This window comes from Panonychus citri, unplaced genomic scaffold, assembly GCF_014898815.1.
Source record: "Panonychus citri isolate SS breed McGregor unplaced genomic scaffold, ASM1489881v1 Contig00077, whole genome shotgun sequence".
NCBI classification, from domain to species: Eukaryota; Metazoa; Arthropoda; class Arachnida; order Trombidiformes; family Tetranychidae; genus Panonychus; species Panonychus citri.
Window position 1 is genome coordinate 3307095 of NW_026515482.1, and position 20489 is coordinate 3327583.

Consider the following 20489-nt stretch of genomic DNA (forward strand, 5'->3'; position numbering starts at 1 on the left):
GGATAATATTCAATCATATTAAACTAATTTAATTAATTCGCAATTAAATATTAAAAGGACATCTATTGGTACTTCAAGAGAGACTTGGAAATCGCTCGAATTTTAATTGTTGGTTTGTTCAGATGAAAATCTTTCCAACAATTCGATGAATTTGGTTAATTGTTATCGATAAGTTTTATCCTATTATTATCATTATCGATAGTTAATTCTAACAATTTGAATTGTCATATTAACCCGCGGATAAAAAGTTCTGTCAGAATCAGTTGGATGAAATTTACTTCTCGGATGTTGTTTACTTTCAAATGGTTGAATTAAAAGTAACAATTTAAATCATTTGCTTTTTTAATTTCTGGCTAATTGTTAATCATTCATCAATTATTTTCATCTTTCTTTTAATTTCTTCTTTGACAATCAACATCATGACAATTAACTATTAATTGTCCTTGCTTCTTTTTACTCTTAATCATCTGTTTACCTTTTCATTTTGTTTATTATCATAATTAACTAAATTAATTGTGGACAATTTGATTAACATGATTGTCAATAATATGGTTTCATCTCATTGGCTTTGTTTGTTTATTCAAGTTAATTTGATTGTCTCTTTTTGAAGTAAATTTAAATTTCCACTTGAACACAACAAACTTTGATATCTTTTCATTATTCACTTCAAGATGAGTTAATTGTAATCAAATTGGATTAAATTAGTGATTATGGTTCATTGGAGTGATTATATGACCCGAGGCTGGCTTTCGTTCCTGTCGTTCATGCACATTGGAACTGCCCTGAGGTGTTTTTTAGATCACAACTTTTTGCGAACCAAAATTTTCACCTCACCAAGATATCAAAATGGTAAATCATCCAACTAAATTTCCAATTAATTGTAACTAATTAATATTTCAATTCTATTCTTATTTAAAGATATTGTGGTCGATCATCTTTTCGGGATTTACTCTTTCATCAATGCGGCCATTTTGATGCAATCGTCCATTTATCTTTACGTTTATCCGTAAGATCATTTTACCCTTTCCGATGGGAATTGACAATTTAATTTCTATCGTTGATTAATTGCTAATTAATCTCGACTAATTATCATGTTTTACTTTTCCAATTAGATTGACCAGATTGGCTATTTTGACAATTCTCGCCTATGTGAGTCTCTTTCTAATTGAAGTTTCTGTTTACAAAACAATTCAAATACAAAGGACAACCTTGTTTCCATTTGTTTTCAACAGTAAGTTTTGTTTAATTGTCACAATTAAATGATGATTATTAATGAAATTACCTTTTCCTTGCCTTGATTAAAGGCTTAGCTCTCATTTGGATCATTAATTTTCATTATATTTGGAAACCTTGGCAAAAAACTGTCCAATTCATTGAGGTGGAAAAGGATGTTTATCTTAAATATGGATTACCAATTAATAAGCCAATTGTGAAGAAACAATCAAAAGAAAATCGATCAGACTGATTATTGTTACAATTAACGGTAATTAAATCAATACATATCCTGGTTAAGAGGTACCATCGGTTTTATAATAATCTGTGATTTAATTACATTCAAATTTAATGATCATTATCATCAAACTAATAATATGACGACCAATTGTTTAAACGATTAATATTATACCTAATGGATAATATTTGATAATCAACTTTATCATCAAATGTATCAATTTAATTTAATAATTACTGAAATATAATCAAATTCAAATCATTTGAATTAACTTAATTTTGACCATCTGAAAATATCTATTGATGAAGATTCATCATCTAATCATTAAATCAATCAATCAATAGAGACTTACAACAGGACAAACAACACAGACAAAACAATAAGTGTGGATATCCAAGCAATGGCACCAATACCTGGAACAATTCAAATTCAAGGTGATATTACAAATGTAAGGTTATTAATCTTGTGAACTTATTGTTGATGTTGTCACTAGAATTGTCATTAGATTGTAAATCATTATTATCTTTTTCTTATATACAACCGAAGCCTTTGAGTTTGCAACCACTTTCTTAATCATTCGCGTACTTAATGATAATCAAGTAAAGATAACTTTTGATATCTAATCATTTGACCATTTTAAGACTTCCAACTTCCAGGGGCTGCACAGAGATCAACTGCTTTGGTAACTCCTAATGAAAGAAATGTAATTTTTTCTCTAGATTATCGACAATTAGATATACGAAAGATCAATTCATCACAATTACGTTGAAGATGTTAAATTTTTCGTCAATATGGATCAATTTATATGCACTTCGAGCTCGATATCCCTCTTCCTTTGCTAGTCGGTAGAAAATATCACGTTTGTCTTTGGTTGATTTTCCCATAATTCTTGACTCTAAGTTGATGATTGTTGGTGATGGCAATTTAATAACAGCTAAATACAGAGTAGATGTTAGCTAATGTCCAGTTGACCATTTTAAGACTACATCACTTAAACTAGTGGACAAACTCATCATATCTCTGGGTTAACTGGTTGATATCAAAAGTTATCTTTACTTGCTTATCATTGAATGATATCTTTGAATGAAATCTTTTTCCAACAAGTAATCGTGGCCAAACCTCGAAGTAGTCGAAACTCATCAATCGAGGCTTTCGTTGTATGCACAACCTTTCAGCCCCCTGAGGGCTACGAACCAACAATGTTCAATTTACTAATGGACAAACAAGCCAAATCATATTTTGATAATATAACTAATCCAGTTAACTTGACCATTGTCCCTTTTGTTGCCTGTGGAGATTTGTCTGGTTTCGATGCTGATAGAAGTTATCCTTTAGATGTAAGTGGATTAATATCTGATTAAACAATCTTTCAATTTCTCTCAATCAACTGAATTAAATTAATTTTCTTTTTTTCTTCGTGAAATTTCAGACTCCAACCGGATTATCTTCTGGCTACAAGTACAATGAACCAACTCAGAAACCGATTGACCCTCCATATCAAAAGGCTTGTCAATTAAAGAGATCAGATGAATTAGCTAAACAAGAAAATGAGTAATCAAATTGATGAAATTGGAAAACCTCATTTAAACAACAACAAGAACAACAACAATTAAACGAAATAAAGTAAAAAACTTATTTGAACAAATAAACCATCATCAAAGGACTAATAATCGCCGACAATTAAAGTTATCTAAACGAAATCCGAAATGACCTGAATGGATTGATCAAAAAAAAAAAGAAATAAAATCTCTAAATTCATGATGAAAGAAAAATCAGTTGATTGTAATCAAAAAGTAAACCTGATCAATTGAAGATAAATTGCTACTATTTCTTAGACAAATTCGATGCATTCCTCAGGTGATTCTGGTGTATTTTATCCAATCGTTTTGTTTTCTATTGTTCCTTGTGCGCCATTTGGTTATTTTTGGTCATTTCTAAAATATTTTACTTCTCTTTTATGTATTTGTGTAGAAACATTTTCAATGGATAATTATGAAACCTATGGAGCTGTTGGAAACAAATATGAATCTACCAGAGAATTTATTTCTCATCTTCGCTGGTTGGTGATTTATTCTTAGTCAATTTTTTGTTAAAAAAAGATAATTAATTTAATTAATTTGCAATCAATTGTCTTTTTTAAACAACAAAAATATGAATGTTAGTCAGGATCAACAACAGCAAGGATCACCAAAGGCTTCAGTTCAATAACAATCACTTTCCTCTGGAGCTTCTGGATCAATTCAACCAGGGGAATCTCTATCACCACCAACATCTTCATCAGCTAATTCATCTACATCATCAACATAATCTTCATCCTCTTCTTCAGGTGGATCGCCGCAAGTCTCTTTCTGCTCATCGCAGCTTCAATCATCTTCAACAACAACAACAACAACAGTTACAACAGCATCAGCATCAACAACACCAATCTCATAATTATACAAGACAACAACATCATCAACAACAACAGCAAAAATCCTTGTCTGGGTCTGATCTGGCTGGAGGATCATCTTCTAGTCTATTCAAGTCTTATCCCAGTTTAGCCTGGAACGGGATGCAGTGGGATAAGTCATACAATACCGGTAATATCATAGCTAATCAATGGCCATCACGTAGCAATCAATGGTCTCCAATGGTCAATGGGTTCTAGTCAAGGTCTTGGCAACTCTAACCCATGGAGTAGTGTGAGTAATCCTTCTGGAGGACACTCAAAGAAACCAGTGCCGGATCGGTCTATGGCTGGGGCGATGGGCAACCCTCTAGATAACCTACGTTATCCTTTAGAGCAACAACTTCTTGAGATAATCTTTCTTCATTCTTAATCTTTAAAAAGGTGAAAAAAGTTTTTGTTTTTACCCCTTTCTTTCTCGTCTTCATATTCATTCATTCATTCATATGATTCATATTAACTATTAACAATTAGAATTGCTAATGAAGGATAATATTCAATCATATTAAACTAATTTAATTAATTCGCAATTAAATATTAAAAGGACATCTATTGGTACTTCAAGAGAGACATGGAAATCGCTCGAATTTTAATTGTTGGTTTGTTCAGATGAAAATCCTTCCAACAATTCGATGAATTTGATTACTTGTTATCGATAAGTTTTATCTCATTAATACTGAAATCTAATTGTCGATAATCTAGAGAAAAAATTACATTTCTTTCATTAGGAGTTACCAAAGCAGTTGATCTCTGTGCAGCCCCTGGAAGTTGGAGTCAAGTTTTAGCTAAAAAATTAAGGTACTAATTGTTATTGTTACTTGTTCGTAATTAATTTAATAGATTTGATTATTCTGATTTACAGAGAAAATGGTGAAGAAAATGCAAAAACAATAAGTGTGGATATCCAAGCAATGGCACCAATACCTGGAACAATTCAAATTCAAGGTGATATTACAAATGTAAGGTTATTAATCTTGTGAACTTATTGTTGATGTTGTCACTAGAATTGTCATTAGATTGTAAATCATTATTATCTTTTTCTTATATAACCTATGGCCAGAAAAGGTGAGACTCTTCGCAAAAATCGCCATAACTATTGAACAATAATGAATTTTTTTCTTAAATTTTATATTCAAATAGTACAAACATATGATCATGTCAACAAGAAAAATTCAGTTTCTCAACTTTAACTTCGATTTTATTGAGGTCGAAAGTAACCGAAAGTTTTACTCGAGTTATATTTATTTTTTTCTTAAAAATTCTGTATCTTTTCAAAAAAAAGTCTGATATGAATAAAACTAACTTTATTGGAAAGCTTGTGAAAAAGTGATCTAGAAATGACGATTTTATGGTCTAAAATAAAGCGACAGTGAAGATATTCGAAAAATAAATTTTAGGTTTTTTCGTTTTTTCGAAAACCTATCTCCTCCATTATAAAATTAGTATGAAGATGTATGGGAAAATATGACCGATGGTACCTCTTAACCAGGATATGTATTGATTTAATTACCGATTCCACAATAATCCAATCTGAGAAGAAAATGATTATTGATAGAGAAGAGAAGGGAAAATTAAAACAAAGGAAAATAATAAGATGCCAATGATAATTGATCGAAAGTGAAACAATTGTGATCATTATCAATCAGGAGAGATATGGAGAAATCAAAAGACAATGGAGATGATAAGAGCCACCCACTCATGGAATGAATCGAAATAGAAAGCACTTAATTGCTGAAGAATCTGCTAACTTGAGGTGAATGACAAGAAACTGTGTGATAGAAGGTTGAAAAAAGAAAAAGATGAGAAAACGATTCCATGGGTCAAATGTTACCTGTCTCGGTGTGTTTACGGAAAACTGACCAGAAACAGGCCTTGAATGATTGGAGTGGTGGTCGATGACCAGTGTGCAAATAATCATGATCTTGAGGCCATTTTGGAAGATGATGAAAGTGACAGACATTCCAAGCATCTTGAATGATTTGCCTAACATAGGCTTCAGCTGAATCCTTTTTCTCGTAGGCTCGTCTTATCAGATCTTCAACTTGATGGGCCGCTGCTTTCGGGGCTCGGCTATGAAGTTGACACAGTTGTTCATACGCTGAATCCATGTTTTTCACTTTTTTAACTTTCACGGTTTACACTAAAAATTAAAACTTATCATAATAAAATAATAATAATGTATATGCAAAATAATATACCAACAACAATAATCTCAATATCAGTTAAATGACTTGAGGCAAGGTGAAACGGATTGCGCTGATTATGTCTGCGAACAACTCACTCGTTTTATTTAGTGATTTGATTTAATACTGATAAAGAGTCACTGTTAAGGTCAAGAAAGAGGAATTAGGAGATACTGGAGGATGAAAGGGATGGTGATCATGATAATCATCGTGATTGGGATTATGAGATGAAGACAGGAACAAAGAATCATAATGGTTTTCTAAATCATTATTATATGAACCTTATTGCTTTTCAATATTCTAAACATCAACATGTATTATATTTTTTGATGGTGCTAATGATTATGGTGGTGATAATGAAGCAAGAGAGAGAGAGAGAGAGAGAGAGAGAGAGAGAGAGAGAGAGAGAGAAAGCGTAAGGCTAATTACACATAGAATTTCATGCAAGAGAAAGGAGAGAATAGAATAAAATTAACCTTTTAGCTGTTGAAATGCCATTGAAGCACTGCAATAAAAAGAAAGCCTGTTGGATAATTTTATAATTTGTTTTTCTCTAACAATTTAAATCTCTTTCAGCGACAAAGAGGGTAAAAGAGTTACATTGATAAACATCGTAGCTGTATGATCACAACGTCACATGTAGGAGGCTTTCAATCAACTTTGAACAAGGATCATGTTACCATAATTATGGACAGAAAGAGATAGAGAAAGAGAATAATAAAAGAGAATTAAAAAAGAGAGAAACATCAACACTCAATAAGAACTAAAGAGTTTAATCACAGGATAATCTTAATATTATCACACCAATTGAATGAAGAAAAAAACTATAAACAGAAAGTATCATCATCAAGACTCTAACCATTTACATGTATATGGAAAAAACTGAACAAAGGAAATGAGATCAAAAACGAAGAGAATAATTAATGGAGAATAATTTGATATGATAAAATGTTAACTTACATGATCAATTCAGAGAATAATTTACAATTAGTAAAAGGTTAATAATCTAAAAAGGTGATGATGATTCCAATAAACAATATAGAAACTAAACAACAATCAAGGATCCACAAATGATTAACATCTACATCATCAAGAAAAAAAAGGAAAACCAGACAAAAGAACAAATTTAACCACAATTTAAATAGTAAAACACTCTAATTTAAGAGATGAAAAATTAGTGAACACTGAGTAGTATTTCAACGAAATAGACTTATAACAATTAAAAGGATTAAGATGATTGATTAATTGTAATTAAATGCAACAACAAAGCTCAGCATTAACCTGAGTTTGTTAAACAAACATTCTTTTTAAGAATAAATCACCAACCAGCGAAGAATTGTTGACTACGAATGTTGACTAATCAAGACCAAAGAATAACTAAAATACCTTTGGAATCATTTAACTACAAGAAATAAACGCAGTTACGGAGACACAATTAGATGGACATGTTGTGTTAGAATTGATGTTTTCCATTAGAATTGAGAACAATTAACGAAGAAAGAAACTGATAACCAAAGAGAATAGAAATTAACTCCGAACGGTAACAATTAAATTAAGAGAGAGAAAAGGAAAACGAATTGAGAGAAAAAAAGAAATAGAATTCACTTTGTTATTAAAATACAGTAAACATTTGATGATGTAAACAATTTGGTCAATGGATAGATTATGATGACGAAAATATATTAGGACCAAGACGATGAGGGAAAAGATGATCACAAATTACACAGATGAAGATGGAGAAGAAGATGAAAGAAAAGGTAAAGAAGATGAAGAAAAGTGATGATAAAAAATAGAAAAAGATACCGGAAAGAAAATGATGATGATGGTGAAGAAGAAGAAGCAGAGGAAGAAGAATAGTGAGTTAGGAATTCTCTTCATTCCATTTTCAAGGGAGAGAAAGAGAAGACAACCAAGAGGGAGAGAGATTGTTTTTCAATGGCTGTTGCGGCCTTCGGGGGCTTCCCCACTAGTTGGGGGGAGCTCGGCTTATTCCACGCTTTCGCGTATTCACCTACCCGACTATTTTAGCCGACGTACTCAATCGGCTGTATATAGTTTAAACTACGGGTCCCGGGGGTAGGGGTGAGAGGTTATTCGTAGGGGCCTAATCTCACGCCAGAGGCTTCTCTCCCCAATGCTGGATCATAGCATCAATACTCGCCTCTGTCGAACGCGGAGCCACAGAGTTAGCAAGGCCAATGTGAAGGCTTGCCCTCGTCGCTAACCACTGGACTACAGCAGAGAGAGAGACAGAGGTGTATACCTCAGGTATACTATGCATCCTTTTGATGACAAGTTGATACAAAAATCACCATCAATTTCATCCTCCACCACCACAACCACCACCTCATCACAATGATCTTTATGTGCCAAGAAAATGTGCAAATCAAAAGAGGATTATTATTAATTCATTAACGTGCCTTTTAGTACTTGTTCAATTGTCAACAATTTGCCATTTGATTAGTGCTTCACCTCCACCATCACAACAACAACCACAACAACCACCTTCTTATTCACCTCATGGATATAAGTTAAATGTAAATTTACCTTCATCATCTTCAGTGTTATTACCATCTCCTGCAGCGTTGTCATCATTTTCATTATCTTCTGCATCATCATCATCGTCCATGTTGATGACTAATTTTCATCGCTTCAAATCCATTTGGTATTTCCGATCCTAGTTCAATAATAATTAGTAAAACAATTCGATCAGTTCGTGATACTTAAGGAGGAGGACGAAGTGACTCATTACTACCCGATAATCAGATAGGTCGAGAAAGTGGTACAAACAACCGAGGTACTGGTGGTAACAATAATTCCGGAGGTTTATCCGTTATGTCTGAAATTGCCAATGCAGTGACCATAATAATTGGCCTTGGTGCTATTGTGATTGTTTTACTTATAGTATTTGTATATTCACGTAAACTCCGTTCCAAGGGTCCAGCAAAGACAAGTTTTGAATTTTGTCAAACTTATCAAGCAGGTAACCTTGCTTATAATCCAGCATCAACCAATGGGTCTCATCATCAGCTTACCCATCCTTTACACTCAACTGGACACCATGTTCATCCTCACCATATCCATCATCCTCTTCATCAAACATTTGGCTCTTCAAGTCCAGACTATGGTGATCCAGAATCAGATAGAACCCTTTCCCTAATTAACACACCCATGATGGACACTGTTGACCGAACCATGTCCCTTATGCATGGGTCACTAGGAGTGACAACAATCAATAAACTGGCCAGTCCCTATTCAAAGATACTCATTGATACAAGTACAGATAAACGTAATTCAACTTATCTCTGCTCTCGTCATATTTATGATTATCCGCAATGAATTAATTGGAAATATACAGCCACGAAAATTAAGTTTCGTACACTTTCAATAATTGTTGCTCATAGAGTTGATTCTTCAATCAATTTACATTAGAAAAGCAACTCTATGCGCAGATTTGATTCAAAGTGTACGAAACTTAATTTTAGTGGCTGTATAAACAACAACAGCAGAAACAAAATTTCTTAATTTTCTCAAACAAATCAAATTGATTTAAATCAAAAAATCTTTATTGATGATAAAAAGTCTAACCAGTGAGTTGATGGCTCCTTAAAACACACATTCACACACACAAACATAAATATCACAAAGTCAAGTGCAACATAAGTTCCTGTCGTTCATGCACATTGGAACTGCCCTGAGGTGTTTTTTAGATCATAACTTTTTGCGAACCAAAATTTTCACCTCACCAAGATATCAAAGTGGTAAATCATTCAACTAAATTTCCAATTAATTGTAACTAATTAATATTTTAATTCTATTCTTATTTAAAGATATTGTGGTCGATCATCTTTTCTTTAATTTTCATTATATTTGGAAACCTTGGCAAAAAACTGTCCAATTCATTGAGGTGGAAAAGGATGTTTATCTTAAATATGGATTACCAATTAATAAGCCAATTGTGAAGAAACAATCAAAAGAAAATCGATCAGACTGATTATTGTTACAATTAACGGTAATTAAATCAATACATATCCTGGTTAAGAGGTACCATCGGTTTTATAATAATCTGTGATTTAATTACATTCAAATTTAATGATCATTATCATCAAACTAATAATATGACGACCAATTGTTTAAACGATTAATATTATACCTAATGGATAATATTTGATAATCAACTTTATCATCAAATGTATCAATTTAATTTAATAATTACTGAAATATAATCAAATTCAAATCATTTGAATTAACTTAATTTTGACCATCTGAAAATATCTATTGATGAAGATTCATCATCTAATCATTAAATTAATCAATCAATAGAGACTTACAACTATTTACTTTTAGATTACCGGATTTTTTTTTTCATAAATTAAATTCGTGAAATTAACATTGTAACAATTTAATTAAATTTCATCAAATCAAAAAATGACTAAATCAATTTAGTTGAAAAAGCTACCAACAGATGGCACCACTTTTTTGATCAAAATGAAAACAAAACAACTGAATTGTTTCAAATTAAGATTTTCACTTGATTGTAATTAAATTAATTAACTTGTTTTAAGTTTAATTTTAATTAAATTTATTTGATTACTTTAATTTCATTGATTGTGGTCGTAAATAGTTATCAGGTCTTGTTACCTTTTATGTTTCTTAAAATTTGTGGGGTGAAATGAAAAAACAAGTTACCATTAGAATCGTTGAAATTTGCTGAGAGTTAATTTGTTTGTTTTAACCAATAGATTTTCAAATTAATTGGTGATAAATAGGCTGTGGTAAGTAAGTATTTCGTTGCTAATTGTTATGTTTATACAATATCATTTAACCTTAATTGTGTTTCTCTGCTTTTTTATTATAGTCTTATTGGTATTACCAGGTGACCATCTGTTCAATATTGATAATATCATTTTCCTATTTGTGGTAATCACTGTTTATGTATTTACCTGATTGTTATCACTTAAACTGGACATTAGCTAACATTTACTCTGTATTTAGCTGTTATTAAATTGCCATCACCAACAATAATCAACTTAGAGTCAAGAATTATGGGAAAATCAACTAAAGACAAACGTGATATTTTTTACCGACTAGCAAAAGAAGAGGGATATCGAGCTCGAAGTGCATATAAATTGATCCATATTGACGAAAAATTTAACATCTTCAACGGTAATTATGATGAACTGATCTTTCGTTTATCTAATTGTCGATAATCTAGAGAAAAAATTACATTTCTTTCATTAGGAGTTACCAAAGCAGTTGATCTCTGTGCAGCCCCTGGAAGTTGGAGTCAAGTTTTAGCTAAAAAATTAAGGTACTAATTGTTATTGTTACTTGTTCGTAATTAATTTAATAGATTTGATTATTCTGATTTACAGAGAAAATGGTGAAGAAAATGCAAAAACAATAAGTGTAGATATCCAAGCAATGGCACCAATACCTGGAACAATTCAAATTCAAGGTGATATTACAAATGTAAGGTTATTAATCTTGTAAACTAATTGTTGTTGTTGTCACTTGAATTGTCATTAGATTGTAAATCATTCTTATCTTTTTCTTATATATTTAGTTGGACACTGCAAAGGAAATAATTAGTCACTTTGAAGGTGACAAAGCTGATCTGGTTGTTTGTGACGGAGCTCCTGATGTCACTGGTCTTCACGATCTTGATGAATATATTCAAGCTCAATTGTTACTTTCGGTGAGAGAGACAATCATGATTTTTTTGTTTCTCATTTTTTCAAAAAAATTTCCAAAGTCAATTATCATCACCAAAATTTTCTCTATCTAATTACAGGCCTTGAACATAACCACTTACATATTAAAATTTGGAGGGACATTTGTTGCCAAGGTCTGAAGAAATATAATCACTTGATTGTAATGTAATTGTAGAGATAATGAGATAATCTTCACTTTCAGAACTTGATGATTGTAATTTTGTCTTTTTTTCTCTCTCTCTCTCTAATTCACCCCATAGATTTTTCGAGGTCGTGATGTCTCCTTACTATTTTCCCAATTGAAAATCTTTTTCCAACAAGTAATCGTGGCCAAACCTCGAAGTAGTCGAAACTCATCAATCGAGGCTTTCGTTGTATGCACAACCTTTCAACCCCTGAGGGCTACGAACCAACAATGTTCAATTTACTAATGGACAAACAAGCCAAATCATATTTTGATAATATAACTAATCCAGTTAACTTGACCATTGTCCCTTTTGTTGCCTGTGGAGATTTGTCTGGTTTCGATGCTGATAGAAGTTATCCTTTAGATGTAAGTGGATTAATATCTGATTAAACAATCTTTCAATTTCTCTCAATCAACTGAATTAAATTAATTTTCTTTTTTTCTTCGTGAAATTTCAGACTCCAACCGGATTATCTTCTGGCTACAAGTACAATGAACCAACTCAGAAACCGATTGACCCTCCATATCAAAAGGCTTGTCAATTAAAGAGATCAGATGAATTAGCTAAACAAGAAAATGAGTAATCAAATTGATGAAATTGGAAAACCTCATTTAAACAACAACAAGAACAACAACAATTAAACGAAATAAAGTAAAAAACTTATTTGAACAAATAAACCATCATCAAAGGACTAATAATCGCCGACAATTAAAGTTATCTAAACGAAATCCGAAATGACCTGAATGGATTGATCAAAAAAAAAAGAAATAAAATCTCTAAATTCATGATGAAAGAAAAATCAGTTGATTGTAATCAAAAAGTAAACCTGATCAGTTGAAGATAAATTGTTAACAATGAGATGGAGATTAGACCAAAATGAAAGTTGGATTATTTTCGGTTCCTCGAATTTTTTACCAACCAAGAAGGCAAATTTTCGGGAGAAAAAAGCAAAAGAAACAAAACCTCGAAAGGAGAGAGAGAGAGAGAGAGAGAGAGAGACAATGTTCTAAAAGGAAGCAATTCTTTTCTTCTCATCATCTCTTTTTCTGTGTTCGGTTTGTTCGTCCTCTTTACCTATTTTGTTTTCTCCTTGCGAACCATAGTTACTATTTCTTAGACAAATTCGATGCATTCCTCAGGTGATTTAGACAAAACAAAGAAAAAGAAAATAAAAAGGTTATAATTGAAAGCGAAACGATTTGAAGAGAAAAGGTTTCACACTTCCTATTGTAAACTCTCAACAACAGCAACAATTTCTTACTTTTCTTCCTTCTCTTTCTTTTCTCTTTGGTATTTCTCTTTCTTTCCTTAGTCTTATCAACTCTCTCTCTCTCTCTCCTCTTGGTTGTCTTCTCTTTCTCTCCCTTGAAAATGGAATGAAGAGAATTCCTAACTCACTATTCTTCTTCCTCTGCTTCTTCTTCTTCACCATCATCATCATTTTCTTTCCGGTATCTTTTTCTATTTTTTATCATCACTTTTCTTCATCTTCTTTACCTTTTCTTTCATCTTCTTCTCCATCTTCATCTGTGTAATTTGTGATCATCTTTTCCCTCATCGTCTTGGTCCTAATATATTTTCGTCATCATAATCTATCCATTGACCAAATTGTTTACATCATCAAATGTTTACTGTATTTTAATAACAAAGTGAATTCTATTTCTTTTTTTCTCTCAATTCGGTTTCCTTTTCTATTTTCGTTAACAAAATCATCACCTTCACCTCTTCATCAATAAGTTGATTCTGAGGTAAATAAAATGACTTAATTTAACTCCATAGACTTTATCTTCTTTCTGTGTCCTCTGTCTCTTTTCTATTCTTCTGTCTATTTTATCTTCTATTCTCACTCAGATCACTTGTCTCACTCTCATCTTCATTCTCTCCCTCATTCATTTCTATACACATACTCAATTCTTTCCCTCTCGCTCTCTCTCATGATACCTCTACTTTTCTCCATTGATGTTTCTCTCTCTCTCTCTCTCTCTCTCTCTCTCTAATTTAATTGTTACCGTTCGGAGTTAATTTCTATTCTCTTTGGTTATCAGTTTCTTTCTTCGTTAATTGTTCTCAATTTTAATGGAAAACATCAATTCTAACACAACATGTCCATCTAATTGTGTCTCCGTAACTGCGTTTATTTCTTGTAGTTAAATGATTCCAAAGGTATTTTAGTTATTCTTTGGTCTTGATTAGTCAACATTTTCACCTGAGTGTTTACGAAGCCCATTTTAAATTTGTTGATTCTATTAATTATCAAGATCTTCCCTTTCATTAAGGTAACTTGATTTGTTTATGATCCTCTAGAATCAATTGTTATTCATTGTCATCCACTGATCGGTCTTCTGTTTTATTGATTGGATGCTTCTCTTTATTTCCTCTCTCCCTCTTTCTCTTTCTCTATCTTTTTCTCTCTCTCTCTTTGATTTCTTTCAGTTTTTCTTTCTTTCTCTCGTGTTTGTTTAGAATTATCACATTATTAACGTTAGAAATTTGATTTTCGTCATTTCTCTTTTCTATTCTATTCCTGGATTCTGGTGTATTTTATCCAATCGTTTTGTTTTCTATTGTTCCTTGTGCGTCATTTGGTTATTTTTGGTCATTTCTCAAATAATTTACTTCTCTTTTATGTATTTGTGTAGAAACATTTTCAATGGATAATTATGAAACCTATGGAGCTGTTGGGAACAACTATGAATCTCATGGTTATATACCGAATATGGAAACTTACCAGCGGCATGTTGAATACTCCAATTACCGGGATTATCAAATTAATCCATCCATAACCTCTGAATCACCTCCAACCCTAAGAAGAGGACCATCAATCCATGGTGGACCTCAAACAGGTCCAACACAACCAACATCTATGCAACCTGTCAATCACATGCCACAATCAGGTTATGATGAGCTTGATTCAACTTTACAATATACTCAATTTCAACATACACCTCAATCAGCCTCTAATGGTTATTTACTACAAGCTCAACCTTCACCTAATGGTTACGCCGCAAGTACCGGTGGTCCACCATCTGTAAATCAATTACAAGGTGTAGTCCCAAGCCCAGGGCCACTTGCACCTTCATCTGGACCTGGAATACCAATGCAATCAGCAGCTTCTACCGGTACATACAATCCGTATGAACTTCATCAACCCTCTGGTTATCTTGATCGTCGGCCAAGTTATGATGACCATGGTACTTATAGTACTGGACCATTAAGAGGTCCACCACCGAGAGCAGTTTTCTCAGAGGAAGATAATCTCACCGATCAAGGATCAAATTTAACCGGCGATGGTAGTGTAAGATGGAGAGACCCAGATCTTCATGAGGTTATTGAATTTCTTTCGCACCCGAATCCAGTTATACGTGCAAATGCGGCCGCTCACCTACAACATCTCTGTTTCAGTGATGATAATATGAAACAAAAAGCTCGTGCACTTGGAGCTGTTCCTCCTTTGATCAATCTGATAACCCAAGATTCCTTGGAAATACAAAGAAACGCTTGTGGAGCTTTAAGAAATATTAGTTATGGTAGACGTAATGATGAGAACAAGAAAGCAATCAGAAACGCCGGAGGCCTTGTGGCTCTGGTAAACCTGCTCAGAAAAACGGTTGACAATGAACTTGAAGAGCTTATCACGGGTGTCTTGTGGAATCTTAGCTCATGTGACCCTCTTAAAAGGCCAATCATCGACGATGCCCTTGGAACTTTGATTAATCGTGTTATAATACCTCAATCAGGGTGGACAAGTAATTTTCCCATTAACGATTCCTCGTCCAACGCCAGTGATGCCATGTTGCAATCTTCCGGTCATCCTGAAGGCTGGTGGTCAGTTATTTTCCGTAATGCCAGTGGTATTTTGAGAAATGTCTCTTCAGCTGGAGAATATGCGAGGAAAAAACTTCGTGAATGTGATGGCCTAGTGGACGCATTATTATTCCTTATCCGATCAGCTATCGTTAAAAATGATATCGACAATAAATCGGTTGAAAATTGTGTCTGTATTTTAAGAAATCTCTCTTATCGTTGTCAAGAAGTAATCGATCCTGAATATGATAAACACGCAGCTCCCGTAACAAGTGATTCTCGTTCAGTGTCTCCATCCTCTTCTAGAGCCGTTGCCATCATGGGCTCAGTAAGTTCAAAGGTTGGTGATAATTTGGGTTGTTTTGGTGTCAGTAAAAAGAAGACTAAAGAAACAGCCGCCACACCAACCGAAAGTAAAAGTTTGACCCAAGCCACCCAACAGTTATCTCTTAACAGTACAACCGGTATACCAGGTATCAATCGTCGACCCAACGAACCCATAACTGGAATGGAATTATTATGGCAACCGGAAGTTGTCCAACCATATTTAGCCATACTTTCTGAGTGTTCAAATCCAGAAACACTGGAAGCTGCCGCCGGTGGAATACAAAATCTTGCTGCTTGTTACTGGCAACCATCAATTGACATTAGAGCTGCAGTTCGTAAAGAGAAAGGTCTTCCGGTTCTGGTTGAATTATTACGGATGGAAGTTGACAGGGTGGTTTGTGCTGTTGCCACTGCCCTTAGAAATTTGGCCCTTGACCCAAGAAATAAAGAGTTAATAGGAAAATATGCAATGAAAGATCTTGTATCCAAATTACCTGAGGGTAATCCCCAACATGATATGGGAACATCAGATGATACAATTGCCGCTGTACTGGCCACTCTCAATGAAGTAATATCAAAAAACGCTGATTTCGCTAAATCACTTCTAGAAGCTGACGGAATGGAGCGATTAGTGTATATAACAAAAAACAAATCAAAATATTCTTCCCGGGTATTCAAATTTACTACACAGGTAATTTAATGAATGGAAAAAAACCTAATTATTTCAATTGATTCATTTCCTTTTAACAACAAGTAATTTATTTTTACTTTCATATCTCTCTCTCTCTCTCTCTCTCTCTCTCTCTCTCTCTCTCTCTCTATCATATTTTTCCTTAATGATTATTTTTAATGATTACGATCAGTTGCTGGCTAATATGTGGCAACACTCAGATTTACGAGAAGTCTACAGAAAAGCAGGTTATAAGGAGTCTCACTTTTTGATTCGTCATGTGATTAGTCGCAATTCCTCTGGTGGGATGCTTCAATCGCCAACATCAAGTGCAAATAACACCTTAAGTCGTCCAATGAGCACCCAAGGAGGTACCAGATACGAAGACCGCACCCTCTCAAGAGGAGGAGGCCGGGAAATGAATATGACACAAATGTCACTTAATAGGGTGCGTCCTCTGTTTCGAGCAAAATTATTAATCAACAAAATCATCTAGACAATCAGTATTTCATTTAATCTGTCTCTTTATCTTCCTCCTTTTCTCTTCACTCTTCTAATCCCTCGAATGTTCAACCAGTTCAGAGGAAAAGCAGAGAAGAAGATAAAGTGAAATGAATAAATGATTTACTTTTCATTTTATTATCTTCACATCTTATCATTTATCGTTTATCATTAGTATTCATTCCATTATCATCATTTTCTTCTTAGATCGATTTTCCTTTAGATAGTCAAAAAAAGAGAGAACGATTTTATCCACTTAGAAAGTGGACAACATGAAAAACTGATAAACATTGAAATTTACCTCATGTACTTGATGAGAAAACTGGATCAAAATCCTTATGATTGTCATTCAACTTGTGTTTATTTTCCAGATTTATGAATCTAAATCAACTTTATGATTCTGATTATCTTTGTTGAAAAGTTATACTCACATCCATAAGTCGTTGTTATTAATTATTCAAACTCAGTTAAATGAAGACTTAATAACTAATCCGATTTGATGAAAAACCACAAATGTAGATGATAATTGGATGAGATACATATTTTTCCTCTATATGGTATCTGTGGGAGTTAAACTAACAATTATGAATCTAATTTTTTCGTTTCTTTTTGCTTTCAATTACAGACTGAAGAATATCAATTAGCGGAAATGGTTCACAGAGGAGGAGGAGGTGGACCTGAACTTGTTCATACTCCTGGACATCTTCAAAACCAACAATTAGCGTCTCAACAACAAATAGCCCAACAACAGGCTCAACAGCAATTAAATGCAGCCGTTCAACAGCAGCAACAACAACAACAACAGCAACAACAACACCGTCCGCCTGTCGGTGGAGTACAAATATATCCGCCTGGAGTTGTAAGTTATTTCAATAACTTATAAACAACACAAATTGTGCAAAAACAAGAATGAAAACAATAATCAAGAGCAAAACGTAACCAGTAATCAACAAACAACTAAACATAACCAAAAGCTAACACACACTCACATTGCGAACTAATATCTCACTCACTCTCATACTAATACCAAAACCTTAACACTGACACAATTAACAGTCGAGTTAATTGCTAATAATCTCTCCTATTCAATTTTCACGTGTTTCCAAGCTCAATCCGAATCTGATCTCTGAATTTCATCCAGCCAGTTCATCTCAACTCAAGTGCTCCGCTTTTGTCCTATCCCCTAAACTCCTTCCACTGAAATTATCCTAGTCTCTCATCTACTTATGATGATGATAAATAACAATCAATACAAATCGTTAAAGAGAATCACGATGATGATAAATCGTTCGTAATCCAAGTAATCTAAATGAATCTACTACTACGTTTTCTAGTCCAAGTCGAGAGGAGCCCGTTATAAAAGCGAAGATGTCAATTAATTCGAATCAAGAAATGGCACAAATTCTATTCTATCAATCTCTCTTTCTCTCTTTCTTTCGTCTTTTTTTCTCCTCAAGGGAAACAATCTAAATAATTTAGCATCTTCGTCTTTTCGATATTTAATACTCATCTCTCTTTGTCAGTGAACTAAAGTCTCTCATCGATTTACTCTGCTCATTTACCTTTTTTCCTTTTTTTCCTTTGGATTTCACTTTCATTATAACTCTTTCATCATCTTCATCATCAACAACAACTTCATCCTCCCAGCCACAGAATCTCATTTTCTCACTCATTGCTCACTAACACACTCACCCTTCCAAATCCCTCTCCCTCTCCCTCTTCATCTTTTTCTTCTGTCATTAACTCTCTCTCTCTCTCCATCTTCTCCTACATTCTATCATTTCCTCTGGAAAGTAATTAAATAACACATAACATTCTTTCTGCTAACACTGTCTCACTAATTTTTAATTCAATTTTCTTATCCTCTTCTTAATCACTTAATCACCTTACTGACAAGATCATTTTTTTTCCTTCTTTAATATTGGTCTTTTTTCATTCTGAGTTTGCTAATCATTTCCATGCTTAATAATGCATTATTATATTAATGGTAATGATCATAATGTCAACTAAAGCAACATTAACCATAGATTCAAAGTAAACCTCTCGGTTAATCATTGACAATCAATCCTGAGGAAACAATGTAATCGCTTTCATTAGTAAATTAACCTTGCCACACATTTCACCAGCAAAGAAGGACAATTATCATTCACAGTTAATGATAATAGCTTTATCTTAATCACGCAAACTAATTAACTCCTTCACTTGCATCTCCTTTCCATCCTTATCTTGATTGTGTTTTTTTTTTCTATCTCATTATTTATACTTTTGCTTTTATTATCTGACCAGTGGTCATTGTTATCATTTTTTTTTTCTATTGTTTTTTCTTCTTTTGTTTTGTTTCTGTCCTCTTTTTCCCCTTTACTCTCATGATTATTTTCTTTTTGCTCTCTTATACTTTTATTCTTTTTTTCTAATTGTATTATTTTCTTTTCTCATCCCTTTGGATATAAAGTATATTCGTGGTAACAGCACGGAACCTGTTTATGCACAAGTTAATCGAGAACGAAAGAAACATTCCCGACCTGGAACAGACTTTACCTCATCCACTCAAGCTCTCCTTGGATCTGATACCAGCAACAGTTACGACCCTACAACCAATGAGCCCATTTACCCTCCCTCAATGCCCGCCGGAGATTCATGGGTCTAGACCAATTGAACATTTATCCATATCGACGACTAGAATGATTAAATAGCCTATTCTCGGCCTCCCTCCCACTCTCTTTCTCTCTCTCTCTTTTACTACTTATCTCGACTCACATGTTTAAACTCACACACCTTGACACTACATCAAATAACTCATAGCAAACACACACACACACATATTGTAACGGGATTTTAATCAATCAAAACAAGTTATAATTGTGATTTAATTTCGTTTGAAAGTTTTTACTAATTTCTTTGGGCCAAATCAATCTTGTCAATATCTCTTTTCAACTCTTTACCCTCTAATCTTACTCACTCTTTGTACAGTTTACAGTAAGCTGCTTAAAGATAACTTTATATTTCTTCATCTTATTGTTAAATCCACAAAATGAGCAAAACGAAACAATCAACAAAATCAAATTATTGATGCAAAGTTTTAAAAGAGACCATGAAAAAATCGCATTTCATTCAAAACGAAGCAAAGAAACAAAATATCATCACAATTTTCCTCCTCCATCTTTACCACCTCTTATTTTTTATCTCCTTCCATTCAAAGTGCCAAC

At 33.3% G+C, this 20489-nt stretch overlaps 5 protein-coding genes across 6 annotated transcripts; all 5 read left to right on the forward strand.

Annotated features, from left to right (window-relative positions):
- The first annotated feature begins 465 nt into the window (after positions 1-465).
- LOC128387146 (uncharacterized) lies at positions 466-1805 on the forward strand. The gene is made up of 4 exons (XM_053346326.1): positions 466-849; positions 919-1006; positions 1113-1231; positions 1305-1805. The coding sequence occupies exons 1-4, from the start codon at positions 711-713 to the stop codon at positions 1463-1465; spliced, it is 507 nt and encodes a 168-aa protein (XP_053202301.1). The 5' UTR covers positions 466-710; the 3' UTR covers positions 1466-1805.
- A 700-nt stretch (positions 1806-2505) lies between these two features.
- On the forward strand, positions 2506-3222 carry LOC128387147 (putative tRNA (cytidine(32)/guanosine(34)-2'-O)-methyltransferase). Its single transcript, XM_053346327.1, has 2 exons — positions 2506-2787; positions 2880-3222. The coding sequence occupies exons 1-2, from the start codon at positions 2521-2523 to the stop codon at positions 3003-3005; spliced, it is 393 nt and encodes a 130-aa protein (XP_053202302.1). The 5' UTR covers positions 2506-2520; the 3' UTR covers positions 3006-3222.
- A 5055-nt stretch (positions 3223-8277) lies between these two features.
- Positions 8278-10334, forward strand: LOC128387144 (uncharacterized). The gene is made up of 2 exons (XM_053346323.1): positions 8278-9368; positions 9910-10334. The coding sequence occupies exons 1-2, from the start codon at positions 8915-8917 to the stop codon at positions 10071-10073; spliced, it is 618 nt and encodes a 205-aa protein (XP_053202298.1). The 5' UTR covers positions 8278-8914; the 3' UTR covers positions 10074-10334.
- A 245-nt stretch (positions 10335-10579) lies between these two features.
- On the forward strand, positions 10580-12780 carry LOC128387140 (putative tRNA (cytidine(32)/guanosine(34)-2'-O)-methyltransferase). The gene is given in 9 exon segments (XM_053346320.1): positions 10580-10858; positions 10938-11245; positions 11321-11390; positions 11455-11551; positions 11646-11777; positions 11874-11927; positions 12054-12180; positions 12183-12346; positions 12439-12780. Coding segments are annotated over 8 exon segments (891 nt in total). The 5' UTR covers positions 10580-10858; positions 10938-11124; the 3' UTR covers positions 12565-12780.
- Positions 12781-12982: 202 nt separating this feature from the next.
- Positions 12983-20156, forward strand: LOC128387132 (catenin delta-2-like). Of its 2 annotated transcripts, none has more exons than XM_053346294.1 (5): positions 12983-13729; positions 14621-16803; positions 16976-17230; positions 17909-18142; positions 19736-20156. In XM_053346294.1, the coding sequence occupies exons 2-5, from the start codon at positions 14632-14634 to the stop codon at positions 19928-19930; spliced, it is 2856 nt and encodes a 951-aa protein (XP_053202269.1). In that variant the 5' UTR covers positions 12983-13729; positions 14621-14631; the 3' UTR covers positions 19931-20156. The 2 variants fall into 2 exon arrangements, with proteins under 2 accessions (XP_053202269.1, XP_053202267.1); XM_053346292.1 differs by lacking the exon at positions 12983-13729 and adding an exon at positions 13975-14257.
- Positions 20157-20489: the final 333 nt, after the last annotated feature.